The 27,990-nt window shown below is 58.6% G+C and overlaps 1 protein-coding gene across 4 annotated transcripts; it reads right to left on the bottom strand.

The window, feature by feature from the left end:
* Window positions 1-1,539: 1,539 nt before the first annotated feature.
* Window positions 1,540-27,990, bottom strand: PALMD (palmdelphin). 4 transcript variants are annotated; one of them, XM_045586828.1, is made up of 9 exons: window positions 27,608-27,986; window positions 17,944-18,024; window positions 14,808-14,935; window positions 7,000-7,114; window positions 6,836-6,869; window positions 6,602-6,715; window positions 4,841-5,673; window positions 4,618-4,810; window positions 1,540-1,938 (listed from the first exon to the last, which is right to left on the bottom strand). In XM_045586828.1, exons 1-9 carry the CDS (start codon window positions 27,692-27,694, stop codon window positions 1,895-1,897), a joined length of 1,629 nt encoding a protein of 542 aa, XP_045442784.1. In that variant the 5' UTR covers window positions 27,695-27,986; the 3' UTR covers window positions 1,540-1,894. The 4 variants fall into 4 exon arrangements, with proteins under 4 accessions (XP_045442784.1, XP_045442786.1, XP_036308639.1 ...); XM_045586830.1 differs by having other exon boundaries at window positions 4,618-5,351; window positions 5,388-5,673; XM_036452746.2 differs by having other exon boundaries at window positions 4,618-5,673; window positions 27,608-27,984.

The following is a 27,990-nucleotide window of genomic DNA, read 5'->3' as shown; positions in this document are numbered from 1 at the left end:
TTTTTAAAACTTAAACTTCTTCTAAAGCCACTTCTTCAAAGTAGACTCGCCCAGGCCGTGGTATTTTGTGGAAGAGCCACCCTCAAGGGGCCAAAGAGCCGCATGTGGCTCGGGAGCCGCAGTTTGCCGACCACTGCCCCAGGGCTTTTTGGGAAGCTGTATTTTCCAGTCCTGGTTTTGGGGACTCATTCCTTGCTCTGTGTATCCTGTCTCCTTGGTAAAGGTGAGAGTGGGGCTGACCCCACGGCAGGCTTTGTTAACGTTGAAATGTATGATGAATGTTATAATTTCTTCCCTCGCTGTGAAATGCAAGCGCACATCTTCTGCTTAAAAACTGCCTTTATGTGGTCAGCAACCGAGCCGATGGCATTTTATATGCTCGGTGTTTTGACAGTAAGCTTTGAACCTGACAGCCTTTGGAGACGGTAGACTTGCATTTCAAAATTAATAAAACTCACCCTGTGCCCTGGCTGGCTTGGCTCAGTGGATAGAGCGTCAGCCTGTGGACTGAAGAGTCCCAGGTTCCATTCCAGCCAAGGGCACAGGCCTGGGTTGTGGACTCGATCCCCAATAGGGGGTGTGCAGGAGGCAGCCGATCAGTGATTCTCTCCTCATTGATGTTTCTATCTTTCTCTTTCTCCCTTCCTCTCTGAAATCAATAAATATATTTTAAAAATAAATAAACTTGCCCTTGTGAACACATCTCAGTTCCTCTCTTGCCTTGGGGTGGCTCTGCTGGAAGTTCCTGGCTTTCTAATGAGCTAGAACCATCCGTTTTCCTTCCTGCTGCAGTCATTTTCCTGTTTTGGGGCTGGGTTTTATACCTGCTATGAAGACTCCCAGCCAGTGGGGGGCGCCATATCCCAAGGTACCGCTTGGTCCCTGCCTCCTTGGGCTGAGGTTCCTTTTCAGGTCTGAGATAACATCATGGATGTATTTCCCTCAAAGCCCACCGACTTGATCTTCATTCGAAAAAAAATCCTGCCTTTTTTTGGGGGGAGGGTTGGTGTTTTGCATCAGAAACTGAAATTAGGAGTTCACGTCCCGGCAAGAATACTTAGGCATGACTCGCTCACACATTCTTACTGCATTTCGATAGCAGGATTCATCTTGTGCATCACCGTCTGAAGCCCGGGACCAGATCTGTGTCCACTGAGGACACGGGACGTCCCCCACCCACCAGCCTCAGGTGCCACCCGGTCATGGAACCAGGGGGCTCACGTGGAGCTGAGTGACCGAAAGGGTGATATTCCAAGAAGAATAAACACACCAGCGATTGTCTGTAAAGTCTGTACACTAGCATGATCTCAATCCCGTCCCCACACGTGAGGATGAACACCTCACACGCCTGCTGGGTGTGCGCCAAGAGCTGAAGTCTCTGTCCATCAGCCGACGTGGTCCTCGGTGGGCGGAGGCGGCCGTCTGAAGGCCTCCGGGTTCGGGAGGCACTTTACGAGCCAGGGTTAGAGACGGGTGTTTCCGGGACCTTCCATTTGTGTCCCCAAAATGACAACATCAGTTAGTGGAATAGAGTCAGGCTATTTTAAATAACTTTATTCTTAAATTTAACAAGCTCTTATTATTAATAGAAATGCTTTGGTATCAGTACAATAAAAATATTCTGGTTTGCACCCCCACAGAGTCATGTCAAGTAACTGGAAAAGTTGAGTGTTCGTTCTCCCAGTTTTTTTTTGACATATACACATATATTTTATATATGTCTTTTACAAATAATGGCTACGGCTTACTCACATGGCTTAATATGGATATAACTGTGATTTTTTTTTTTTTTTGGCTCGCAAAGAAAAAGAAAGAAAGAAAATATCTGGGAGAGAAAGTTGCCCACATTCCTTAGTGTCTTCTCCGCAGTAGGTTTATGTCGATGGCGCTCCTCTCAGATAACCTTCTTCCCGAGCTTTGCCATCCTTATCCTCAGAGCTGCAAATTAAAGGAAAAAAAATAGTTATACACAGGGGTCTTTATTTTATTCTAAGTGACCATTTCATAGGATGCAGGAGAGTGTGAGACATACCTCCGGCGGTTTTGTCCAACAATGTGAGCATTGTTTTAGTGGCACAAAAAGACAGTGGAGATAGGAAGCTGTGATTAGCTCAGGGTAGAAGCAGGGTCAGAACTAGGAGGAGCCCGTTACTATAAAGATGAGAAAAGTCAGTAGAGCAAGCACAGCCAGAGTTGGGTAACTAAAGGGATAGTGCACATCCTCACCATTGGCCATAGATGAATTCCATCTATGACAGCGTCTTGTGCATATGTCTGAGCTATGCGCAACTGCAAAAAGGCATCGGCCCAAACTCTGTTTCATGGTGACATTATCTTTTAACTCATCAAACTTGACTCTACCGAGGGGTTCCCTCCTCGGATAGAGAGGGACAAAAACAAAATTTTTTATATTGAAACCACGGGAGCCGGTAACGAACATTGGAGTAATCAGAAAATGTCGTTGCCAAGGGATAAGTACTTTCAAATGCCAAATACACATGTTCAAGCACATGCCTCCACTAAGGACGTGCTGGGTGAAGAGACCATTTTTAAGAATGTCGCGTTAGAACTCAGAAGACGCGTGTGATGTGCTGGTATCATGCCCTCCGGAGTCAGGGCTCCGAGGGGAGCGGCTCCGAGGCATTTTCCGAAAGCTGAGGAGGGCCTGCGAGGCGCTGGCGGTGACAGTCCTTGGGATAGAGCTGGGTAACTGACCGCCAAATCTTACTGAATGAGAAAAGTCGAAAAGGGAAGACATGCTCTCTCATTGCTCAGCCACCTGCTGCTGGTTGTCATTCACAAATGGGACGAATGACACACCCGCAGGAAGCTCTTGTTCACATGTAGGACCCAATACGGTAACATGACCACGATCACTTTTATTGCCACTTCACATGTATGGAATGATCACATCTAAATGAGTCAAAAGGAGCAGTGTTTCCCTGGAGGCCTGAGGGGGAATGGTCATGTCTAGTGGGCGGGGTCAGGAATAGCCCCTTGAATTCCGGATCAGGCCAAGAGAGCCGTCTCTGCTGCTGGGAGAAGCTGGGAGGCGGTGCCTGAGGACCTGTCTTTCGACAGCAGGAGGGGAGCTGGGGGCGGAGCGGCACTGCTGCTTCTACTCGTGGATCCGTGGGCCTCTCTCTTGCCCGTCCCCAGAGGAGAGCAGGGCCTGGTCCACGGTCAGAGTTTTATCCGAAAATCTGAGCATCGTTTCAGGAGCACACAGGGATGGTAGAGATAATAAGCTACTGTGAACCGGGGGAAGCAGACTCAGGACTAGAAGGAACCTTTTTCTGTAAAGGTTGGAAATGAGTGGAGCGAACACAGTGTCCATTGACATCTAAGGAAGTTCTTAAAGGACAGCGCAGCTGGGGGAGGGCCTCAGGAGTGGGATCCCGTCCCATTTCTCAGTGTCCTCTTCTTTCTTGGGGAAAGACTCCTCGGTTGTTGGAGCGTGCTAATTCCTCTCTCTCCTCCTGTGGCGATGGGTTGTGTGGGTGCCAGGTAGGTCGATGTGTGGGGCCAGGGCGTGAGGGCAGGGGGAAGGCCCGGAGGTGCACAGCTAATCCATCTGGGCTAGCAACTCTCCTTCCTGCTCTTCTCTGACCTCTACCTCTCCTCCCCTCAGCGATGCAGACTCAGGCTGGCTGAACCCCTCGACCCCGAATAGTTGCCACAGATTGGCCACACCGGCACCCGTAGCATATGCATCCCCCAAGCTGAGGTTCCCCACCCCTTCATCCTGAAACGTCACTGACGTCCCTAAGAGGGGGGAGAACAGAGCCAGGAGAGGTCCAAGTCTAAGCTGGTGAGGATGCCAGAGAGAGCCAGCTGTACAGCTGGTGGGGAGAGGAGTGACATGGGGCCCCTCCCTGGCGGGAGGCCTGGCCCTGAGCTGTATCTCAGACCAGCGGCCGCCGGCCTTTCGGGCCTCATGGGCCACCAGCGGTCCATCGCTGTCTTAGGCCACGACCCTGGTAGGTGCACACCAGCAGACAGACACAAACTGTGCCGGCGTGTGTCATGTCGTATGCTGTTATAAGTTTTGGCTGAAAAATATTGTCTGTAGGACCCTCAGCCTCCACCTTTCCCGGGAGATAAACTGACCTTCTATTTTATAATACAGAGACACCGAGGAAGGAAAGTTTGCCAGACCATGAAAAGTAGAAAGAAGGGAATAGCCAAGCAATAAAGCACCGCACTCAGAAGAACATCGGCCTCTTGTTCTTTCTTGCAAAAACCAGGCGATTTGCTAGCTCGTGCCAGATGTGGAAATCACAGAGGCACAGCGAAGGAGCTGGCACCGGGGTATGGGGCGGAGAGACCGGACATGGAGGTGCTAACTGGTTAGCGATGTGGATACCTTCACCCCCGGGACCACGCACCCGGACTGAAGGCGCTTGTCAAGTATCCGCCCGTGCAAAGCCCAAATGAGGCGGCGATTTAAAAACAACAACAACAACCTATCGACTGACTCACCTCGGGGGACAATGAAATCAGGGTGAGTGATCACCTTGGCGTGTGTTAGTGGAAAGCAGGAGGGTTTGTCAGCAGCACGGGGACCGGGCGGTCACATGACCGAACAGCAGCGGCGAGCCCTGCCACGCGTGTTACCTGTGAGTGACGGGTCCTCTGTGCCGTCCCCGGCCGCCGGAGCCGCGAGTGGCAGTGGCGGGCGGGCGGGGCTGCCCAGGCGAGATTCCTGCTCTCTCAGCGACATGGAGTTCTTGTGGGGGGACGGGTGGCGGGCATCCTCCGGGGGCCTGGCCTCCGCCTTCTTCCTGGGCAGGGGCGTGGGCCTGGCCGGCTGGTGGGCCGGGCCGTGGGGCGCCCGGGCGTGGGGGGCGGGCTTCCGGGCCTCGCCCTCGCCCTCCTCCTCGTCGATGACCACCAGCTCAGCGTGGATGACGCCGTCGTAGCCCGCGAGGCCGCCCCTCTCCTCCGCGTGGTCGTCCGCCTGCTGGTACCCCATGAAGATCATGGTCACGGGCTCCGCGCCGTCCAGGTCGGGAGGCAGCGAGTGGACGATGTTGTAGCGCACGTCTTCCTCGGCCCCCCGCCCGGGGGGAGGAGGGCCCTGGCCTTCGGGCCTCCTGACGGGGGATGCCTGCTTGTCCGGCGTCCCGTCCGGCGTCCCGTCCGCCCCTTCCCAAGCGGCCGGCTGCCTCTCTGCGTGCGGAATCACCCATCGGCGGGGGCGGGGGGTCGGCCGAGGGGGGCTGTCGGGATGCAGGCCGTCGGCCCTCTCCCCCGGTGACAGCCCGTGGTCCGCGTGGGGGCCGGCGCGGTCCCGGTGGCCCCCCAGCCCGTTGGCCTGCCGCGGGGCCGGCTCCCGGACGCCCGGCCCGGGGCCCGCGCCCTCCCGCTGCGGGGTGGTGGGCCGGCGGAAGGCGTTGGCGAAGACGGGCTCGTGGTACTCGGTCGGGGAGCGGGAGCGCCGCTCGGACGCCTGCCTCAGGAGCTCCTCCACCTCCAGGGGCGCCAGGCCGTCCGCGCCATTGAGCGCGGCCCGGGGGCCGGAGCCGACCTCGTGCACCGACTTGCGCCCGTCGTCGTACACCTTCACGCCCTCGCCCGTGAAGTCCTCCGAGGGCAGCGGGATGGAGGACAGCACCGTGCTCTCGCCCGTCTTCAGGTCCTTCTCCACCTTGAGCTCCATGGCGTACAGCGCTGCAGGGGACAGGCCGAGCCCGGTCAGTTCCCGCCTCCTCCCGGACCCCGGACACTCCCCGCTCTCTCAGCCTCTGGTGTGCGTGACGGCCCCTCCCGATGGTGTCCATGGGACCCGGTCTGGCCCAGCGGTCGGCAGACTCAATAGTCCACAGAGCCCAATATCAACAGCACAACGGGTGACATTTCTTTGGAGAGCCACATTTAAAAAAACAAAAACAAACTTAAGCTTCTTCTAACGCCACTTCTTCAAAATAGACTCGCCCAGGCCGTGGTATTCTGTGGAAGAGCCACACTCAAGGGGCCAAAGAGCCGCATGTGGCTCACGAGCCGTGGTTTATGTTGAGTGTCAATCCAGGAACCAAGAGGTCACCAGTTCGATTCCCGGTCAAGGCACATGCCCAGGTTGTGGGCTTGATCCCCAGTGCGGGGTGTGCACAGCCGATCAATGATTCTCTCTCATCATTGATGCTTCTCTCTCTCTCTCCATCTCCCTTCCTCTATGAAATCAATTAAAAAAAAAAAAAATATATAAAATGCAAAGGTTCCCTCTGGGCCCGCATAGAGAACTTCATTTCCCCACCACCTGCCTGCCCCAGGGGAGTGTTTTATTTTGATCTTAGAGGAGCTTGGTGACGGGAGAGGGTGTCTGTGGAGGGGGATCCTGTGGGAGAAATGCTTTCGAGGAGAGGAGCTTTGATTTAAAGTCTGCTTATTCCCATCAGCCTTGCTCCCCGCCGACCTGGCCTTGTTGCTAGGGAACAGAGTGCCCGGACTGAATGCCACGGCCGGCCGGCCACCCGTACCTGTGCAGGTGCCCTCCCACCCATGGGAGGCTGTGAAAGGACCGCCGATAAGCTGGGCACAGAGGGCGGAGCAGGTGGCTACCGTGCCATGGCAAGGCTCTGCAGGCGGGGCCCGACTCTACCTTTTCGGCTGTGTTCATCCTCTTCCAGTCCGTCACCCCTCTCCTTCCTCAGCCGGGAAGGGACGTAGGATTTCGGAAGGTCGGGGATGTTAGCGTAGATGTCTTCGATCGACTCTGCAAAATGAATATGGATTCAAAATGCACCCGGAGGCCATGGCCAGTCAGGGAGTCATGTACGTGGGTTTGTCAGAGAGCGTCTGAGTGAGACACAGACGAGGATGCTCAGAAACATACCTCCTGGCGCTCCCTCCTTCTCCACCTTCACCGACTGGAAGGGAAAAAGAGAGTTCTTTAAGGTTAACACGGCTGACACAATGGCTTCTGCGTGTGGGTCTGCGATAAAGAACGAACTCGCTCAGAGGGGAAATCTGGGTTTCAGGCTCAGTCACGGCGCTCACCCTGATTATGTCTTCCGTCGTCCTCTCCACGGACTTCAGTTTCTTTAGAATCGCCTCTTCGTGAGCCGAGACCCGCAGCTCCGCCCTCTCCAGGTCCTGGATCTCCTTTTCCAGCCTGACGACAGAGGGGACGGACATCTTATGGCTTCGGCAGGACGAGGGCGCCACTCTCGAGGGGTCCCCCCGGGCGCCCGCTCTCCAGGGACTATGCATGGAGTGTCCTGGCCCTGCCCGCACCAGACAGCCCCTCTGGTCCCCTGGGGCACCCAGCACCGGCTCTGACTGGACAGCAGTCAGGGCCAGGTTACCGTGTGTTCCGGGCAAAAGGAATTCTCAGGGAAGTAGTTGACCCCTGACCCCTGGTCTTCGTGGCAATGACTAGGGTTACCCCCCAGTGACACCCAGGAATGCCTTGGACAAAGACTCTTCAGTTTTAAGTCGCACAGAAAGAACGGGCTGTGTGTGTGTGTGTGTGTCTCGCTCACCGGCGTATCTGGCCCACATCTCCATGTAAGTGATTTGGAAAAAATCAGAGCGATCTTTTTTCTAGCCAGTCGACACTTGAGAACATTATAATTATTGAGTTGGAGTCAAGAATCATCGCTATGTAACAGGGAAGAACCTTGTGCTCCAAACCCTGGCCCAATCCTTGGTTCTGATTTCAGTTTCCTGAGAACTGTGTGTGATGTAGTGAGGAAGGCAAGTGTGTGTGTGTGTGTGTGTAGACATATCTATCTATCTATCTATCTATCTATCTATCTATCTATCTATTTATCTAATTATCTATATCTATCTATCTATCTATCTATCTATCATCTATCTACCTGTCTATCTATCATCTATCTATCTACCTGTCTATCTATCATCTATCTATCTACCTGCCTATCTATCTATCTATCTATCTACCTATCTAATTATCTATCTATCTATCTATCTATCTATCTATCATCTATCTACCTATCTACATTTATGAGTATCTATCTATATATATATATATCCATGTAATTAGTCAACATATCGATATGTGTATACATGCATATGCACACATACATATTCATATGGGTATATATTGAAACGATTTTAGTTTTAGATATACAGGGTATACACACTTTAACAGATGGTAGGTCAATTCTGAAAATGAGATGTGTTTCAATAAGCGCTGCCTTTAGAATTACTCAGAGCGTGTGGAGACATTTTGGGGGGACACCCTCCCTGCTTAAAACTAAAATTGTTTGCACACGGGGCCTCTTGGGGGAGGTGGCTGGGGGACGCTCCCTCACCTTCACTGCTTCTCTCCCCGATGGGTTAGGGTTTCCGTAACTGCCTCATCCCGTCCTCAGGAGGTGTCACCTTTCAGGGGAGGAGGCGTGGGCAGTGCTGACTCAGGCGGCCGGCCAGAGCCAGGCGGTGGGGACGGAGAGCGGGCCTCCTGCTGCCTCCCAGGCTGAGGGGGGCCAGTGGGTGAGTGGGCCCCTCCCCGCTCCCTGGGTGGGCAGGAGAGCAGCGGGCAGTCCAAGCTGGACACACGGAGCCCAGCCTGGGACTCCCCGGCTCCCCGGTAGTATGGCTCCAGCCGGTGTTGGATTCAGCTGAGCAGGGTTGACCCTTGACCCATGACCCCTAACCCTTCCTCTGAACCAGGAAGCTGTGTTCCTTTCCTGCCCACAGGAGACTGGGAAGGCGCTGGGGTTTTGTCTGCAGGTTCCCTTCCCCGGCCCCAGCTCTGCCCACGGGCACAGAAGGGAGCCTGCACGAGGCTGGCCAGCACGGCGGGGGCCCCGAGCCGCCGAGCTCCTGCTCTCTCATTTGGGGTAGGAGCTTCCGGAGGGTTTTCGTGAGGAGGTAGAGGGGTCACAGGGTGTGACCCAAAAGGCGCTCCTCAGTAAGGGCTCCTGTCCCTTCTCCTCGCCTCTGCTGGCGGGGAGGGGGCAGGGAGAGGGGAGAGGAGGGCCGGCTCCGACATCTCCAGGGAAAGAGAAAACCTACCAGGTCCAACTGGAGCTTCAATCATCTTCAATTAAAAAATCAATCAACCAATCAATTAACCAATTTAAGAGAGAGAGAAAGATCAGCTTGTTGTTCTAGCCTGGTTGGCGTGGCTCAGTGGTTGAGCATGACCTCTGAACCAGGAGGTCACGGTTCCATTCCCACTCAGGGCACAGGCCTGGGTTTGGGGCTCGATCCCCAGTGTTGGGTGGGCAGGAGGCAGCCGATCCGAGATTCTCTCTCATCATTGATGTTTCTGTCTCCCTCTGCCTCTCCCTTCCTCTCTGAAATCAATAAAAATATATTTTAAAAAATGTGTCATTCCACTTACTGATGCATTCACTGGTTGACTCTTTGTGTGCCCCAACTGGGGATCCGACCCGAAACCTTGATGTACGGGGACTATGCGTTTGGAACAAGGGGGTGCTAACAGCTTCAGGGACACCCTGTCCTTGCCAACCCTGTTCTAGACATTGCCAGGATTGTGATAACAACCACGGGACGGTGTCTGATTGATGAATGTGGTCCGTGCTTGTGGACCACCTGCTCGTACCCGCACCCCCGCGTCTCCTGTTCTTTCAGAAATAGCGCTCCCTGGGTTTCACGTGTCTCTTCCGCCACCCGGCCACAGATGACACTTCCCAGCCCCCGGTGTGGAGGAGTGCCACGTGACTGGATTCTGGCCAATAGGACAGCAGGAGAAGTGACCTCTGCGATGCTCAGGTCACAGCCTTAAAATAGAGGTGTCTGTGCTCCTTTATCTTCCCCAGGCTGGAATGCGGAATGGCCGCACAGTCAAGGGCACCGCTCTGGGGGTGGGGGTGGGGGTGGGGGGAGCAGAGGAACAACAGGCAGGATCAGTCCCCTGGAATGACTCCCTGCCGATGGCTACGGGTGGGACAGAGGAACTTCTCCCATCTTGTTCAGGCCGCTGCTGTGCTGGAGTCCCATAGGACATGGAACCCCCATTCTCCCATAACCTCACGGGGCGGAATCTCAGTGGCCGATTTCATGAACTTTCCCCCAACCCTCCTTCTCCATTCCCCATTGTTCTGCAGAATTACTCATGCATGGCTTGCATTTTGGGGTAGTTAGCCAGTAAAAATAATGATAAAAAATAATCCAGTCCTTGCTCTGGTGGGTAGAGAGTTTACATATTCTGAAGGCTCTGTGCTGTCACGCGCTATTAATACGCAGCACCACAGGTCCTGGGGGGAAAGCTGTGATTGCAACCTCCCAGGGCGGTTCCAGCAGCTCCGGCCTCGGGGACGCCCTGCGGTGCCCAGAGCGCGTGCTGGGGCCAGGCAGCCCTGACCGAAGCGGGCTGGTCACCTGGGACGGGTGGGCGGTGATTCCTAACGGGTCGGCTGTAAAGATGCTTTATCGTTAGAGGGCATGTGGCCAAGGCCAATGCCAAATCACCCCTTCTCCATGAAATGCAGAGCGCAGGCTAGTCGAACGAGGGCTGCTCTGCTGTATTTTTGTAAAGACGGTCCCATACATGCATCAAACATTCAACAAACCTTTAGTCAGCACCTACCACGGGGCAGGCCCCTGGCGCTCACCAGCTGGCACGGGAGTGTGTCAGGACAGACAAGAGCCCTTCTCTGCACGGAGGGCGGGCGGGCGGGTGGGCGTGACGGAGGCCAGCCCCTGCCGGGGCGTGTGGACAATGACAACAAGGAAGAGCACACGCACTGGGGCAGAGCCAAATGCCCCGGGGGAGCGCGCCAGGGAAGGAAAGGGCATCTGGCAAAGGGCGGGCACGGAGCCTGCCTCCAGCCAGATCTCCTGCATCTGATCCCCAACCTTTTGGAGCTGGGCAGCAGGCCCCCCGCGGCTTCCGATCCCCCTCGATGGCGCTGGAACAAGAGTGGGTCGGCCCTGGGCACCGGGCCGGCGCAGAGGCCCAGAGAAGCTGAGCAGTTCCTAGTGACCCGCGAGGAACGCGCGGCCATCTCCTCACCAGACAGGATGCCGTCAGTGCTGGCCGTTACCTGACCGGCAGGGGACCAGGATCTGAAGCTGCCCTGCAGGCGGGCGATGTCGCAAGAGAATGGCTTAGGAGACAAGCAATCCCTCTCCACCAGCACAGGGTTTGGTAGGTGAAGGGGTTCCGTGGCCGTCAAAATGCAGGAACCCAGCCGGTCTGCAGGGAACCGGGCACGCCCCTGTGCCGGTGACACAGGTGGTTTCAAACGGATGCCCGTGAACGCACACCCTGCAGGCGGGCGCGGAGGCCGGGTGCTTAGGGGGCTCTCCAACGCATTGGCAGGCGGAGGCTGTGTGCATGTGTGTGTGCGCGCGCGCGCGCGCGCACGCGTGTGTGTGTGTGTGCATGGGTGCGTGTGTGCGCGCACGCGTGTGTATGTGTGTATGTGTGTTTTAATATATTTTTATTGATTTCAGGGAGGAAAGAGGAGAGAGAATCATGGATCAGCTCCTCCTGCACGCCCCCTACTGGGGAATCCAGCCTGCAACCAGGCATGTGCCCTGACCAGGAATCTAACCGTGACCTCCTGGTTCATAGGTCAACACTCAACCACTGAGCTATGCTGGCAGGGCTGGGTGTGCGAGTTTTGATTAGGTCCTGCTGGGAACCACCTACCATGTGCCGGCACTTAATAAGACCTACATACGTGTAATCACATTGCCCTCTGCACAGGGGCTGGAGTTTCCCAAGTGACCTTCAACTATGGAGCCCAGGACGTGGCAAGCTAGCCACAGGCGTTCTTCTCCTTGAACTTGGAAAGCCTGTTCCTTTCCTTGAGTTTAAGTGGCAGGGAAAATATTTTCAGTGAATGAACCACTTGTAATCCTATAATGAAGCGACACACCCGCTCGGTGATGCCCGTGGCCACTGACTCTCTACAGACACAATGGCCGGCTTTGTCACCCTCACGTTTTCCTCTCCGGGGTAACAGGGCCGCACTGTCCTCTGCTTCCCAGCCACCCCAGTTCGCTCTGCCCCAGGGTGCACTGTGCTCACTGCACGTGCAGAGCGGGACACTCGTCTCTGAAGACCACACGCCAACTTCCTGCAGCACAGATGCCTCCAAGGACCCGGGCGTCGTGGGCGATCTAAAGGACCTGAGCAACAACTGCCTCCGGTGGACGTGGGCGAGATGCACGGAGGCTGTGAGGCCTTCGGCTGAGCCGGGGGAGGAGCTCTCCCTGGGAGTGAGTGCGCCTGCGCCCCGAGGTACACACACCTTCCTCCCTCGCCTGGAGCCTCTGCCCTCTTTCTTTTCCTGTTGTTAATCCTCACCTGGGATATTTTTTCATTGGATTTTAGAGAGAGTGGGAGGGAGGGGAAGAGGCAGAGAGGAACATGGATGTGAGAGAGACACACAGATTGGTTGCCTCCTGCATGCACCCCAACCAGGGCCTGTAATTGAGGTACGTGTCCTTGACCGGGAATTGAACCCGGGACCCTTTAGTCCGCAGGCCGATGCTCTATCTACTGAGCTCCTTTCTTTCTTTGTGACCAGGACCTGGGGGTGGGTCACTGAAACCGGTGCCCCTCCCCCTTCCTTCCTTTCTTCCTTAGTCACATCCAGAGCCCAGGGTCTATGTCCCCTCGGCGGGTGGTCTCACATTTGTGCTTCAAGTTCCTTACACTGTTTTGAATGCAAAAGCACTTTGAAAAGTTAAAGGATATAAAGAGAGGTATTTTCAGGAGCTTAGAATTTCAAGTCTTTTCTTTTTAGTTCATTAATGTTCAAGTCATTGACTCGACTTCACCTGGTCCCTCACATCAATATTTTCCTAGTCCATCCATCCGTCCATCCCTCCATCCGTCCATCCTCCTGTCTCTTCATCATCCGTTTCTTTTTTTTTTTTTCATTCATTCACTTAATCAGCTGTGCAGTCACATGTTCATGCCATGTGATAGGCATTGTAATTAGGCATTTTTTGGGAGGGGGATGGTGAATAGATTTTTTCTTTCCCCTCCCCTCCCCAGAAAATTAATTTATTTAGCTCCTTTTGTTGAATTTGAAAAGCTCCTAAATTAAAAATAATCAGAATATCTGGGGAATTAAAAACAACAGATATGAATGACTGCAAATCTGGTAAACCAACGAGTTAAACAGGAGAGTGAGCGAAAAGCATGCTGGGAGTGGCTATGACTCCTGTAATCGCCTCGGATTAATTTCTTGAGTGTTTCTAGGCAACGGCAAATTTAAGAAGAAGAAACAAATGGTGGGTGTTCTGTGTTCTCCCCTTTGGCCCTTCCCCCCCTTCTCCTGCTCATGTGATCGCAGCGGAGCGGCTTGTCCATGTCCCTACAACGTGACGCGGGGCGTGGCTGGCGGGGGCTGAGGAGCCGTTCCTGTCATTAAGGCACAGACTGGCTTGGGCAGGCCGATGGGAGCCTCACGTAGGGGTTCAACGTGGGCCCAAAGGAGCAGGAGTTAAATCTGGTTAAACCATGACCAGCAACAAAATCCCTTCCCCTTTCTGTTTCTACATCCCGGAGTTCCTGATTGACACCGAAGCTTGCCTGGCTGACATGGCTCGGTGATTGAGCATCAACCTATGAACCAGGAGGTCAGGGTTCGATTCCTGGTCAGGGCACATACCCGGGTTGTGGGCTCGATCCCCAGGGCGGGGCATGTAGGAGGCAAGAGATCAATGATTCTCTCTCATGATTGATGTTTCTCTCTCCCTCTCCCTTCCTCTCTGAAATCAATAAAAAACATATATATATATATATATATATATATTTTTTTTAATATATATATTTTATTGATTTTACACAGAGAGGAATTGAGAGGGACAGAGAGTTAGAAACATCGATGAGAGAGAATCATCGATCAGCTGCCTCTTGCACACCCCCTACTGGGGACGTGCCCGCAACCAAGGTACATGCCCTTGACCAGAATCGAACCCGGGACCCTTCAGTCCGCAGGCCGACGCTCTATCCACTGAGCCAAACCGGTCCCGGCAACATATATATATTTTTAAATTGAGCTATCAGCTGTTAAAGTGTGTATACATTTTTTGGGGGACACCCTATCTAAAGTGCCTGGAAGGCACTATGGCTAGAAAATACAATTTTCTCCTCCTTCTCCTCCTCCTTCTCCTCCTCTGCCCCTCCTCCTCCTCTCTTTCTCCCATGCTGTCTCTATTTTGTGATAACACTAACAATCCTATTGTATATCTGAGCTTTCAGATTCCCCCCACACCCATCACCTCACTGTAAACCCAGGCGATGGAAAGCTCGGCCAGACCAGAAGCTGCTGACTGTACTGAGCACGTGTGCCGGGCAGGGTGGGACCTGGGAAGGGAGGTCACCGCCTGGGACCAAATAATCGGGGAGATCGACGAGAGATGATGTTGTGAGGTCTCCCCACAGCGCCTTCTCCTCCTGCTCTGTGGGCGTGGCAGGAGGCCGGGCAGTGTGGGTGGGGGGGACAGCGGAAGCACCCGTGGGGCTGTCCCGCCCTCGGGGAGGGTTGGGCTGGGGCTGCGCAGGCCTGTTGCTGGATCACCTGTACACCGGGCAGGTGCTTCTAGCTTCCCGTCTGAGTTTGTAAGCTCTCCGTCATTCTAAAGGACGGTTATCGGTGCTACCGTCTTGTGGATGAGCCACAGGCGGAGCCACCGGTATGCACTTGACGAATGCCTCTCGGTTGCTAGGCGCGGGTGCCATGCACGGCACAAGCCCCACGCTCTCTTAGGGGCACTCCCCTGGCTTCTACTGGAAATCTCACACGGAAGATCGGAGCTGGTCCCCAAACGTGAGAACGGCTCCCCCAACTGTGCGTGGGGCCCGAGTCAGGATGCCGGTGGCTGGGGAGGCCGCCGCCAGGCCCTACCTGAGGATGCTCTGGTCCAGGGCCTGGATCTGGCGCTGGTCCTGCTGGTTCTGCCTCTTCAGCTCCTCCTGCTCCTTCCCTCCGCCGCCGACCCCGTCCAGCAGCCAGCTCTCCCGCAGGGCCTTTTTCTGAGCGGGAGACACAGAGACGCTCCTGAGACCGGTCCGCACCCCCAGGCCTCCGACACTCTCACAGCCAGGCGTTTCCACACGGGCACACTGCACCTCTCACCACCTGGCCTGAACAAACGTGGCACTTTCCTTCTTTTTTAAAAAATATATTATTACTGAGTTCAGAGAGGAAGAGAGAGGAGAGAGAGAGAGATCAATGATGAGAATCACTGATGGGCTGCCTCCTGCACGCCCCCTGCTGGGGATCATGGTTGCAGGCAGGGCATGTGTCCTTGACCAGAATTGAACCCGACACCCTTCAGCCTACAGGCCGATGCTCTTTCCACTGAGCCAAACCAGCCAGGGTGGTGGTTTGGAATTTCGTCCGTTTTCCCAAAACGAAGGCGAGGTCTGTTTCACCGTGAGGACAGAAAATGCCCAGAACCTGCGGGGCAAACTGCCTTCCTGAGCTGGAGCCCTGGAGCCGAGGGGAGGGGAGCGGGGGGAAGAGGCTGGTGAATTTGGGAGGGGCTTCCCCCCCCTCCTGTTCGCGTCTCCCGTGGCAACGGCCGGAGGGCATTCTGAGAGAGCTTGCCTCCCGCCTCTTTCTCCCCAAGCAGAGTGCCACCTTGGTGGCGTGTCTAGCACGGCTGTCAGTCACTCGCTCAGTCACATTCCTCTGGGAGCCACTGAGTCTCGTGGCGAGAAGAGAACCTTTCCTTATTTCCTGGGACCTCTCTCTCTCTCTCTCTCTCTCTCTCTCTCTCTCTCTCTCTCTCTCTCTCTCTCACCGTCCACGGGAACCGGGAAGAAGGGTGCGAGGATGACTGCGGCCGGGATACTCGTGTCTGAATTTTTAAAAAAGCGTAAGTGAGGGTGTGCTGGCGAGTTACCGGAGGCCGGTTGTTTTAAGGCAATCGCTCTCACATGGTTGGAAAACGGCGCTGGTGACGGGGGTGTGGTGGGAAGTGGTGACACAGAGGAGGCCTGGCCTGCCCCCCGGGCTCTGTGGGCAGCCTGGGAGCTGGACACGCACGGAGCACCCTTTGCCAACCCGGGGGTGAGCAAAGCCCCCCTCCCCCAGGTCACAGTGTCTGCGCTGGCCTCTCGGAGGTCAAGGGCAGGTGGACACACGCCCAGGAGCCGGAGCGTCCTGTAGTCCTCCCTCAGCCTCTAATTATAGCCGCTGAGCTGTGCCGGACACGTTTTCCCAGACACAGGCCGTGCTGTCCGTGTCACAGGCCGTGTCATTCCCAAAGGCCAGGACTCATCTCCGAGGCCCAGACGCCCTGGGGCCCGGGTGTGCCGCCTTTCACAGAACGCACCTCGAGCGTCATTCACTTTGATCTGGTGGACGCTGTGCGCAGGGCAGCAGCCAGGGGGCCCCTGTGAGAGGGCGTCACAGCCCTCCCCGGACCCGCCTGACCCTGGGGAGTGTCAGTCGTGGGCAGCCCCGTCCCCACATGCCCACTGGGACGGGCTGTTCCATGACGCTGCCCGGTGCACCGAGAGCGAGTGTGTGATGCCATGACGGCAGCCTGGACCACCTCCGAGACTCTCGGTCTGGGTGGGAGGGAGAGTGATTTTCGTTTTAGCCGCGTGAAATGTGGAGCGTCGCCCACACCTCGCCGTGTCCCTGGCAGAGAGCCTGTCCCATCTGAACGGAGAGCCTGTCGTGGGGACGTGCGATCAGAATGACACGGTTACTCTGCCTTCATGTCAGGAGGTGGACTTCCACGTCCGAGGCCAGTGAACATAACGGGCTCTGTGTCACAGCGACACCCGGCGTCAGAGGCGTATTAACTCAGTGAAAATGTAGGTGGTACGGGAGCCATCGGCATTTCGGCAGTTAAAAAATTATATGTGTTTATATTTTCCAGTTACTTACACACTGAGTGGCCTGATTATTATGATCTCTGAATGCATAATAATCTGGCCACTCAGTGTGTGTGTGTGTGTGTGTGAGAGAGAGAGAGAGAGAGAGAGATAGAGAGAGGGAGATTGGGGGGTGGGCAGCGAGCCCACAGCACTGGTTTGGAGTTAGAAACGGCCCACCTCAGAAACGGTTGTAGGTCTGACTTTGGACTTGGGTCGGGCTGCAGTGAAGTAAGTTGGTGAATGAATTGGTTCTCATTCCCGGATGTTCCCGGGCACCCTGGCCGTGTCTCTCTCCAGTGACTCAGCGGGACGCCCTGGGCCAGCAGGCCGGCCCTGGCTCACACCCCTGCCCCCGCCAGAGCGGAGGAGCAGACACACGGACGCCGGAGACCCGGGCCACCGGGGTCCACAGTGACCTGCCTGCTCAGAGGGGCGCCGTGCTCCACCAGGGAGATGGGCTCAGCGAATGGGCCCCTCTGACCGCGGGTGAGGGCCCAGGAGGGCGGGCAGACTCCTCTGGGGTCCGTCACCTCTGCTGGTGGCAGCCGCCGCCCCACGGCCTCCTGCTCGGGCCTGCTCAGCCACACAGGGAAATGCTGAGCCACCACCGCGGCCACGCCCACGGAGATGGAAAGTCTGATTTTAAGTGGAGCTTTCTTTGGGTTATGATCTCATGTTCTCTCCAAAGAAAAGGAAACAAGGAGCCAGGCCATTCTCAGCCAGCACTGCACCCACTGGGTGAGCTTCCAGGCCGGGGACCTCCGAGGGCGGCAGGCAGGGTGGGTTCCAGCCTCTGGGGAAGGGCGGGCCTTCCATGCTTTGAAAAGGGACTTCCTCGCTGGACCCGCCCCCTGGGATGCTAAACTAGACTGGGTCCCGGGCTGGATGGCCGAGGCTGCAGCCTCCAGCCAGAGCGTCCAAGAACAGGAGGAAAGTCGGAGTGAAGGCTGACGGTTAGAAGGCCAGTTTCAGTTCTGCACATGCTGCCGGGAAAGGCAGACATGGCCGTCTGGGAGGGAGCTAAGGCCATGGAGGGAGCTAAGGGGGCTGCTTGGGGCTATTTCCTTCCTAATGCTACTTCCTGTTGAAACCCGAGGGCCAGGAGGGCGCCCGGAGACGGCCCTGGGAGGGAGGGGAGGACACGGTACCTTGAGGTGCTGGTGCTGCAGCTTCTCCTCCTCAATCTTCAGGCGCTTCTCGGAGATCTCCTCCTGAATTTTCCTTTTATCCTGAAACACAGAAGGCCGGACGTCATCTTTCCCATTTAAAAAATATATATTTTATTGATTTTTCACAGAGAGGAAGGGAGAGGGATAGAGAGTTAGAAACATCGATCAGCTGCTTCCTGCACACCCCCTACTGGGAATGTACCTGCAACCAAGGTACATGCCCCCAACCGGAATCGAACCGGGGACCCTTCATTTTGCAGGCCGCCACTCTATCCACTGAGCCAAACTGGTTTCAGCTGGCCCCCCTGCTTATAGCAGGCATCCTGCCCTGCTCAGCCACTCTGCACCTGCATATGCAAATTAACCTGCCAGCTCTGTTGGATTAATTTGCATAGTCACTTCTGATTGGCTGTGGGCATAGCGGAGGTATGGTCAATTTTACATGTTTCTCTATTATTAGGTAAGATGAGCAGATATGTGCAAAAGTTTCTAGAACAGTTCTTGGCACAGGGTCGCCTGTGAGTCTCTGTGGAATAAACTGCTGAATAAACACCTGACCTGTTAACCAACCAGGACACCACGCACTCATTCTGATCCGGCGTCCAGCGGTCGGAGGTGTCTGAGAGAGTCCCTCTCGGAACCGTTTGTCGCCAGGCCCTTGTTTCCTTCTGGTCACCATTGTCATCTCCTACCGGAGGTGACAGTATCGTCCATCTGACTTATAAGAAGAGCTGCTTTTAAATCTGCTTCCAAACCAACGGAGGCCTCCCACAGAACAGAGTGTTTGGCCCGGGAGCACTCTGAAGCCGGCTCTGAGGGCGACGGAGGGGGAAGAGTTCCAAACACACGTGGCAGCGTGCCTGCAGGGAGGCCCGCCTCCGGGGCGCCGCTGCTTTGAAGATAAGAATCCCTCCGATGTGGGGGCGCAGGTACATCTGCTGAAGGAAACACGCCCTGCGCTCCTGCTCTCCGGCCTGGCCATTGTTCCTCCCTGCTCCTGCGGAGACGATGAGCTCATCGGGCATCTTCCGGAAGCAGCTCTTTTGGAAAAACAATCGCCAGGCAACCGGCGGCCGGGCCACTTCTTTCCCGTGGATAAGATCTGGCCGTTGGGAAGAAAAACTCCGAAAACCTGTGAGTCAGGTCGCCGCCCTCTCTGGAGGCTGGTGCTGAGCAAATGCCAGGGATATTTTCACCGCCTGTGCCAAGCGCTGTGCTGGCACTGTTTCCCTCAACGGCTATACGAACACGATGGCTAGGGCTTCAATTCTTTCTTTCTTTCTTTCTTTTTTAATATATATTTTATTGATTTTTTTTTACAGAGAGGAAGGGAGAGGGAGAGAGAGCCAGAAACATTGATGAGAGAGAAACATGTGCCTCCTGCACACATCCTACTGGGGATGTGCCCGAAACCAAGGCACATGCCCTTGAATGGAACTGAACCTGGGACCCCCAAGTTCGCAGGCTGACGCTCTATCCACTGAGCCAAACCAGTTAGGGCCGCACATGTTTTGTTATGTTCACCCCAAGGTGCTCCAGTTTTCCTAGGCTGACGAATGAATTTGCGGACCGCTGTGCCAGACCATGTAGCCTGATGCCATCACCACCTTAAGAGACAGCTTGGGGAGCTACGGAGAGTCGTTCACTCAGGAAAATTGTCTTTAAGAAAAAATGATGCCACAGGATACCTGGGGTCATCCCTTAAGTAAGGAATTGGGGGGCGGGGGGAGTCATGCGTGAGGGAGACTTGGGATCCGTTCCCGGGCACCACCCGCCGGCCCGGCCCGCCTCCCCGGACCGCGGCCTCTGCCCCCCGGGGCCTCAGGCCCACACCGTCCAGCCGTCCCCTCGCGGCCTGGGCATCTGCTGCCCGCTCCCGGGTGTGCCCGGCTCGGGCTTTTCCTTTCTGTCCGTCTCCCCTCCCGGCACTGGGCGGCCCCGCAGCTAGCTGCCGTCCGGGGGACTTGTCAGGAGGAGATGGGTCCCCGCCGCCTCCACCAGCCGCCACGCCAAGCACGGCCGCCGGCTCCCCGAGCCTGGAACTGGGAAGTTTCCCCGGCGGTGCTAGCCCTGCCTCCCTCTCCCCTCCCCCGGGGACACGGGGCAGAGCCTGGCCTCCGGAGGGAACACGGGTGCCGTGATGGGTGAACACCGGACATGACTCGCGTGTCCCCGCTGAACCCACGCCGCGGGTGCAAACACGTGGGCCCCCCGCGGCCCTCACCTCTCCCTCCACAGCCGGAGGTGCAGCCAGCGCCACCCGCAGCCTTTCCCCCCCCCGACACCGCCCCCTCTGCTGCCACGGCGGCCCCGTTTCCCCCAAAGGAGCCGCGCCTGTGCGTCAGCTCCACCGCACGCAGGCATGTGCCCTCCCAGATCCCGGTGGAAATGAGGCCGTTTCCTTCCATTGAACGTCCAGCTCAGACCCAAGGCCTCCCAGGCCCCGTGTCCAGCGCCCGGCGCCAAGCCCGGCAGCGGGGTTCCCGCCTCAGAGCGCAGGGGCGAGCCCCGGGGTTCCCCACCTCAGGGCGCAGGGGCGGGCCGCGGGGCCCCGGGGTTCCCGGCCTCAGGGCGCAGGGGCGGGCCGCGCATGCCCGGTGCGCACAGGTCCCGGGGCACGTGCAGGCCGCGCGCACGGCCCCCCCCCTCCCCGCCGACGCTCCGCGCTGCCCTCGCGCCCCGAGGCGATGCCAACGGTCAGCCCAGCCCCACCGTCTGCGACCTCCAGACCGACCGCCCGCCCGACCGCCCCGCCGCCGCCCGCGGCCATGGGCGGCTACCTGAGCGGCCACCTGAGCAGCTGCCTCCGCTCCGCCCGCGCCTCGCTGCGGCCCTCCGCCTGGGCGCGCCGCCCGCCCCCGCCCCGGCCCGCCCCGCGCCCGCGGGCCCGGGAGCCCCCGCAGCGCCGCGCCCCGGCCCAGCCGCCCGCCGCCCGGAGGCGCGTCCCCGGGCCCCCGCCGCCCGGCCCGGCCCCCCTGGGGCGGGATGTGCCCGGGGCCCCGCTGGGGCGGGGTGTGCCCGGGGCCCCGCTGGGGCGGGGTGTGCCCGGGGCCCCGCTGGGGCGGGATGTGCCCGGGGCCCCGCTGGGGCGGGATGTGCCCGGGGCCCCGCTGGGGCGGGATGTGCCCGGGGCGCCTGCCCTGAAGGCCGCGGTGACACTGCGGATCCGCGGGCCCAGCACCTGCCGCCTGCAGAGCCCGGTGACCCTGCGGATCGCGCCCCCGGAGCGCAGCGGCAGCCTCGCCGCGTGCCCCGCGGGCCCGGAGCGCCCCGACCCCTGCGCCCGGGACGCGGTGCTGCGGGCGCTGAGCCAGTGCGGCAAAGGCCGGGCCCGCTGCGACGGCCCGCTCTGGTCTGAGGTCCCGGAGGCCAAGCGGAGGCGGCGCAGCCCCCCGCGCGGCCGCTCGGCCTTCGCGCCCATGGGGAGGCGCGGAGCGGCTCCTCCCCTGGTGCCCAGGCCGGGGCCTCTGCTCCCCGTGCAGCCCTGCGGCCCCGCCGCCCGCCCCGAGCCGCCCCTGGGCGCCCCCCACCCCGACGCCAGGCCTCCGCCAGCCCGGACCACGCAGTACCGGCCTCCGTTCCCCGAGGACCTGAAGCCTGAGGCCACCACCGTGTCGGCTTAGTCCAGGTCCGGCCGCCGCCACCTCCTGGGACTCACACAGGCTGAGCCAGAGGCACCCAGGTCCCCGCCCAGCACCCGGCTGGCAGGGCCGCCCAGCCCAGACCCCCTCTCCTCAGCTGGCAGCACCCGCTGCCGCCGCAGAATCACTGCTCTGATCACACCTCTGCCTCCTCCTCCCTCCCACCCCTCCCGCCTCTCCCAGGGCACCGGGAGGCGTCTCTCCCCTTGGCCCAGTTGGTAGAATTAAAGTTTGTACTTGTTTTACGTGGGAATTATAAGCGTTGTCATTGCCACGGGGCTGGAACAGGCTTCCTTTGGGATTCCCGTGCAGTGTCTCCACCCTGGCACCGTTAATGTTGGGGGCCGGATCCTCCTTCTATTTTTTAATCCTCACCCGAGGATATCTTCCCACTGATTTTTTTGGAGAGGGTGGGAGGGGGAGAGAGAAACATCCATGTGAGAGAGACATCCATGGGAATCGAACCGGGGACTCTCCAGTCTGCAGGCTGATGCTCTACCCACTGAGCCCAATGGGCCAAGGCGGGGCAGGGTCATTCTCTGTGGTCTGCTGGGTGCTGGCCTCTGCATGGCAGGGTGTCAGCAGAATCTCTTAACCTCTAGGTGCCAAGTTAGTGCAGCTCCCACAGCTGCCCCCGCTGTCCTGTCCGGCTCTCTGGACCTGCCCCAGCACAGCCAGCGGGGGGTGGGGGTGGGGGCCCTCCTCGGAAGGGAGCCCCACCCATGTCCATAGTTGTGCGGGCCGGTTTCATCTCGGGGTTTGTAAGAAGGTAATAAGGCTGTGGCTGGAGGCAGAGGTGGAGGAGCGAGTCCCCAGTGTTTTGGCAACACCAGGCTGGCAGAGGGTTGCTAAGGACTGCCTGTTTGTCAGGCAGTGGTAATGTGATGCCCCTATCAGCCAGGCGTTAAGAAGGTGATTTTATAACCTGGAAGGTGTGATCCTGCTTCAGGCCAGGAGCACCCTCTCCTCCTAAGACCGTCCTCGCCAGCGAGGGATGGTCCCATCGCCGGATTTCACAGGAACAGGAGTGTGGTTGAAGAAGAATGTGGCGAGAGAAACCGTCCGTCTGAGCTGTGTGTCTAGCTCTGCTGCCGGGGAGGCCACACGTGACCTTGCCGGCGAATTCCTTCCCAGATCGTCACGAAGCAAACAGGTGCGACGTGCCAGCTGCTCCCCCAAACCCCCCTGTGGGCCTGCGCGTCTCCACTGACCCCCGCTGGGACCTGGTGCCCGGTGTGCAGCGGCGTTCACGGTCATGGACAACTTACACGTCCGTTTCCGTCTCAAGTCAATGAACAAAGGGGCTTTTTGTTCAAAGGACCATTGTCCAGGTTCTCTGTGGTTTGACGTGGACTGTTGCAGAGGTTGACACCCTCACACTCCAGCTCTGTAAACGGCCACCTCTTAGTAATAATGAAAACTGATGTACCCAGTACAGCCATAGGGCTGCTGTGACCACCCGTGATTCCATGATGTGGCCTCGGTCCCACACGTGATCCAAGTAAGCACCGCACTGAGAGAGGAGCGTCTCAGAGAGGGTGTTGATGCTGACGTAGCTAACAGGATGAAAGCGCCCGCATCGGGGGGGAGGGCAGGAGTGATCCCGAGCTAGGTAATCACTGGTTCCTCCAGCACTGAGGCACGTCCATACACACGCTGTGATCAAGGCGGCGCCAGGAGTTGTGGAATGGTTAGAAGTCTGTTAGAAGTAGATGCTTCCGCCATGGAGCTTACATTCTCACGGAAAGAAAATCATGAATATAAGGACTCTAGCCTCAGACACGAACGGACCCATGGCAGCAGGTGTGGAGAACCTGGGACCAGCCGTGCTGGGCTGAGTTCAGTGCTGCTGTGTCGGGAAAGCTTCCTGCCTCAGAGAGTCCGCATTCTCTGGGAGGGGATCCGGGAAGGCAAGCCCCTAATGAGCGCCGGTCCTGTGTGGCGCTGGCTGCCCATCTGGTTCCGTGGGCAGGCACCAGGCTCCGTGGTCAGGCACCAGGCTCCGTGGCCAGGTCCCAGGCTCTGTGGTCAGATTTCAGGCTCCGTGGCCAGGACCCAGGCTCCCTGGCCAGGTCCCAGGCTCTGTGGTCAGGTCCCAGGCTCCGTGGTCAGGTCCCAGGCTCCGTGGTCAGGTCCCAGGCTCCGTGGCCAGGTCCCAGGGTCCGTGGCCAGGTCCCAGGGTTCGTGGTCAGGGAGGAGGATCCCAGTTCCAGGATGGTTGGTCGCAAGCCAGTCTCAGCTCACAGTCCCCCTTCCGCTGTCCTTTCCCATGGAAGCTGCTATGCATGTCAGTGCTCCCTGACCGACGTGAGCCTGAGACTGTCATCAAAGTGATTCCTGTGCCGTCGGCCGAGGCTGCCGTGACCGGACGCTGAGCTGGGCTGAGCGGTCCCGGCCGTGGTGCGGGGAGAGGATGGCTGCACGCGGACAAGCAGCGGAGGAGGCAGGTGGGAGCCGACTGCGCACCAGCGCCCGCACCGCACACGCCAGCGGCAGCGCTTGCTTCCGAGCAGCCATGGGGAGCGTGGGCCTCGCTCTCTGGGAAGACTGACTCCTCCGAAGCCCGCTCTGCCGCTGTGTGCCACGGAGGCATCGGCACGGCGACTGGGTTTTCGGTGTGAGGTCCCGGTGCCACGTCTCCCTGCTGACTGTGGGCAACCCTTTTTATTTTATTTTATTTTAAGAGGAACAGGAAGGCTGCTCCAGGGGCTGTGGAGTGACGGGCATTTGCTTTTCCAGCTCCTCGCAGTGGAAATAATGACGGGCCGGATACTCACAAGCAGGTGGAAGGAATGCGGCCTGGAGATCAGTGCGCTTCACGGCCAGGAGCGGGAGGACCTCACGGACCTCAGAGCCTGAGAACACTCTCTCCCTTCCTGACTGAGGGACGCCTGTGAGCTGGTGTGGTTGGAAACCCTGAGCGACCATTTGTTCCGGAAGCACGCCCACAAGATGGTTGTGGTGCGGAGGGAGGCGGGAGGGGAACACCTCAATGAGAAGATTGTCCCTGAGGACTCTCAGTGCTTCCCAAAGTGGAAGAGGCCTTGCCAAGTCTCTGGATTCTGTGTGTGCCTGTGCCTGTGTGTGAGTGTACACGTGTGTGCGTGTGTGCCTGTGTGTGCCTGTGTGTGCGTGTGTGCCTGTGTGTGCCTGTGCCTGTGCCTGTGTGTGAGTGTACGCGTGTGTGCGTGTGTGCCTGTGTGTGCCTGTGTGTGCGTGTGTGTGCGTGCGTGTGCGTGCGTGTGCCTGTGTGTGCCTGTGTGTGCGTGTGTGCCTGTGTGTGCCTGTGTGTGCCTGTGTGTGCCTGTGTGTGCCTGTGTGTGAGTGTACGCGTGTGTGCGTGTGTGCCTGTGTGTGCCTGTGTGTGCCTGTGTGTGCCTGTGTGTGAGTGTACGCGTGTGTGCGTGTGTGCCTGTGTGTGCCTGTGTGTGAGTGTACGCGTGTGTGCGTGTGTGCCTGTGTGTGCGTGTGTGCTTGTGTGTGCCTGTGTGTGCCTGTGTGTGCCTGTGTGTGCGTGTGTGCCTGTGTGTGCCTGTGTGTGCGTGGGCCCGGGGCAGGGGCACAGCTGCGGCGGTGCCCTGGGTGAGGCGGGGCAGGAAGCTGGCATTTCCAGGGTGTCCGGGAGGGAGGCGAGGGCCTGTGTGGTTTCCATGGATACCGCACTGCCCAGCCTTCCTCTGGCGGAGACCCACGGGCGTGCGCTGGGCTGAGAGGGACTCAGCTGAGGAAGCCTGGTCCCGCAGCCGTCCCCCTTCCCTCCCCACGGCCTCAGGCAGATGTCACTGCCCACACAGCACGCCTCACCTCTCACTCGGGAGATCCCTTAGCCCTGTCCGCGGGGCACGGGGAGGCTAATGGGGTGGTCCGAGCACTCGTACCCCAAAGCACACGCCGCTATGTTCCTGGGCCTCCCTACTCGCCTGTCTGCGCGTGAGACACCGAGTCCTGCTCTGTCTCCGCCTGCGTTTGGCGCCTCAGTGAAAAGTCCCATCTTCCCGGACACCAGTCACATCCCACCTGATTGTTTTTGAAAATATCCACGAAGTGGCCAGATGATGATCTCTGAACCCATAATCATCTGGCCACTCCGTGGATATCCTACAGAACAAAAGGCTAATATGCAAATTGTCCCCTCCACCAGGAGTTCGACCAGCAGGCAGGTCAGCCAACCGCCCATGTCCCCTCCCCCTGGCCAGGCTGGCTGGACCCTACCCATGCACAAATTCATGCACCGGGCCTCTAATACACACACACACACACACACACACACACACACACACACACACTGAGCGGCCAGATTATTATGCGTTCAGAGATCATAATAATCTGTCTACTCTCTGTGTGTGTGTGTGTGTGTAGGGTATTCCTCTCTGAAATCAATTAAAAAATATAAATATACATGTATATTTAAATATATACTTTTATTGATTTCAGAGAGAAGGCAGAGGGAGAGACATAGAGAATCATGAATCAGCTGCCTCCTGCACGCCCCTCACTGGGGATCGAACCCATCACCTGGGCACGTGCCCCGAACAGGAATCCTAGATCGACGCTCAGCCACTGAGCCCTGCCGGCCGGGCGCAGTCCCGCCTCTGGCACGCAGGGTCACGGCTGGTGAGAGCCACAGGTGCGCTGGCGGGCCCCGGGGCGGCGGGCAGGGCCGCCCCTTTCTGGAGAGAGAACGATGTGGAACTGGGGTTCATTCCTTCCCTTAGCTCCTCAGGGGACAGACGCTCCGAAGCCACGGCGCCCGGGCCCGCACCGCACACGCAGCCACAGGACCTGACCTCCAGACCGCAGCTGTGGGGCAGAGGCCCAGCCCAGGCCCACAGCCCAGGGCCCGGTCCTGCCCTCTGCGGGGCAGCTGGGCCACAGAGAGCACCGCCCAAAACAGGCCGCGGCCCAGGCCGGCTTCTCCCGGGAGAGGAGCGGGCGGAGAGGCCCGACATTTCACCAGCGCCGTCTCAGGGACGGTGACACCCCCTTCCCCCCCCCCCCGCCCCTGGGGGATGTCTCCACGCACCGCACCCCTGGGGGGCACCTGAGACCCGGGGTCCTCGTAGCAGAAACCGGAGCCGGGAGAACCCGGGGAGCCGAGGGGAACAGCCCCCCACCCGCCTCGGCGTCGGCCTCTCCAGAGCACCCGCCGCTCTGGCCCCAGACAGAGTGTGCAGGGCACGGGGCTGCTGAATCCCAGAGGGTCCTCTCTGACACACAAGCACGAGGAGCGCGCGGTTAGCCATCACGGCACCGCGTCCCCTCCCTGCCAGGCCGAGGACAGCGACGCGGAGACCTAAAAGCTGGGTCACCGGAGAGCAAACGCATGTCTTGCTCTGACTCGTTTCCAGAACTCACATTAAAAACTGCGGTATTTTCCTTCCCGGTATTAACGAAATACTTTCCAGATCCACCGCCCCGCCTTCCCGCCCCGCATTCCTCCGCCCGCTCCGGGCTCCTGTGTGACCCCGCTTCTCCCCGCCCGGCCCCCCCCACTCCCCCCCCCCCCCCCCCCCCCCCGTCTGGCTCCCCCGCAGTCCTCCCCTCCCGCCCGGCTCCCCCTCAGTCCTCCCCTCCCGCCCGGCTCAGGGACACCTCCCCCGCGGCAGGCATAGAGTTCCCACTTGTTTGTGCCTGTCCTCCTCTCTCCCCCTCTTGGAAAAGCCTTTATTAACTTTTGGGGGGATTGTTCTAAACAGCGTCTGAGACGGGGACCTGTCCTTCGAGGGCACGTCTGTCAAACGGGAGTTTCGGGAGAAGCTGCGTCTCCCGGCGCCGGGCCGGCCGGCGGGGTCAGCCCCGGAGGCGTCTGGAACAGGCACGGCGTTTGCAGAAATCCTGATCCCGGACTCTGCCCCCGGGCTCAGAAGCAGGGGGGCTGGGGAGGGGCGGGGGGTGGTGGGTAAGGGGAGGCAGAGAGCGTCTGAGGGCGATGACAGCTCTGTTCCCCACTGGGGGTGGGGGCTCGGCGGCCCCCGGGGCAGCCCGGCGGGGAGCGGACTCACCGTGATGGCCTGCAGCCGCGCCCGCAGCAGCCCAGCCTCGTCCATCCCGGCAGTCCCAGCCTGGCGGCAGGAAGTCCCCGGGACCATCTGTCAGGAGCCGCCCGGGGCCAGGGGCAGGGCGAGGGGGAGCCGGGCAGGTCTGCCCTCGGCCCCGCGGGGAGCAGCGTCTGGGAGCAGATGGCAGCCGGTCAGGGCCGGCCAGACGGACAGACACACGTGAGGGTGCGCCGGGCGGCGCCGCTGCCGCTCGCTGACTGACAAGTCTGAGCGCGGCTCCAGCCCTTCCTCCGGAGCTGCCAGCCCTTTGTTGTAACGCGCTCGGCGAGGGCTGCTGTTAACTGTTCCTTCCCCAGCCCGGCCCGCCCGCCCCGCTGGCAGGGGAG

This window comes from Pipistrellus kuhlii, unplaced genomic scaffold (assembly GCF_014108245.1).
Source record: "Pipistrellus kuhlii isolate mPipKuh1 unplaced genomic scaffold, mPipKuh1.p scaffold_m20_p_24, whole genome shotgun sequence".
In the NCBI taxonomy this organism is placed as follows: Eukaryota; Metazoa; Chordata; class Mammalia; order Chiroptera; family Vespertilionidae; genus Pipistrellus; species Pipistrellus kuhlii.
Note: the sequence above shows the minus strand (reverse complement) of the source record. Positions and strands in the feature narration are given on the sequence as shown.

What these genes read in the sequence shown, in the direction of transcription:
- PALMD (XM_036452746.2), bottom strand. Translation starts at nt 27,694, where the DNA reads ATGGTCCCGGGGACTTCCTGCCGCCAGGCTGGGACTGCCGGGATGGAC. An exon ending in CGACGGAAGACATAATCAGG is followed by an intron (nt 6,870 to 6,999) that starts GTGAGCGCCGTG and finishes TTTCCCTTCCAG; the next exon opens with TCGGTGAAGGTGGAGAAGGA. An exon ending in GGATGAACACAGCCGAAAAG is followed by an intron (nt 5,674 to 6,601) that starts GTAGAGTCGGGC and finishes TGTCCCCTGCAG; the next exon opens with CGCTGTACGCCATGGAGCTC.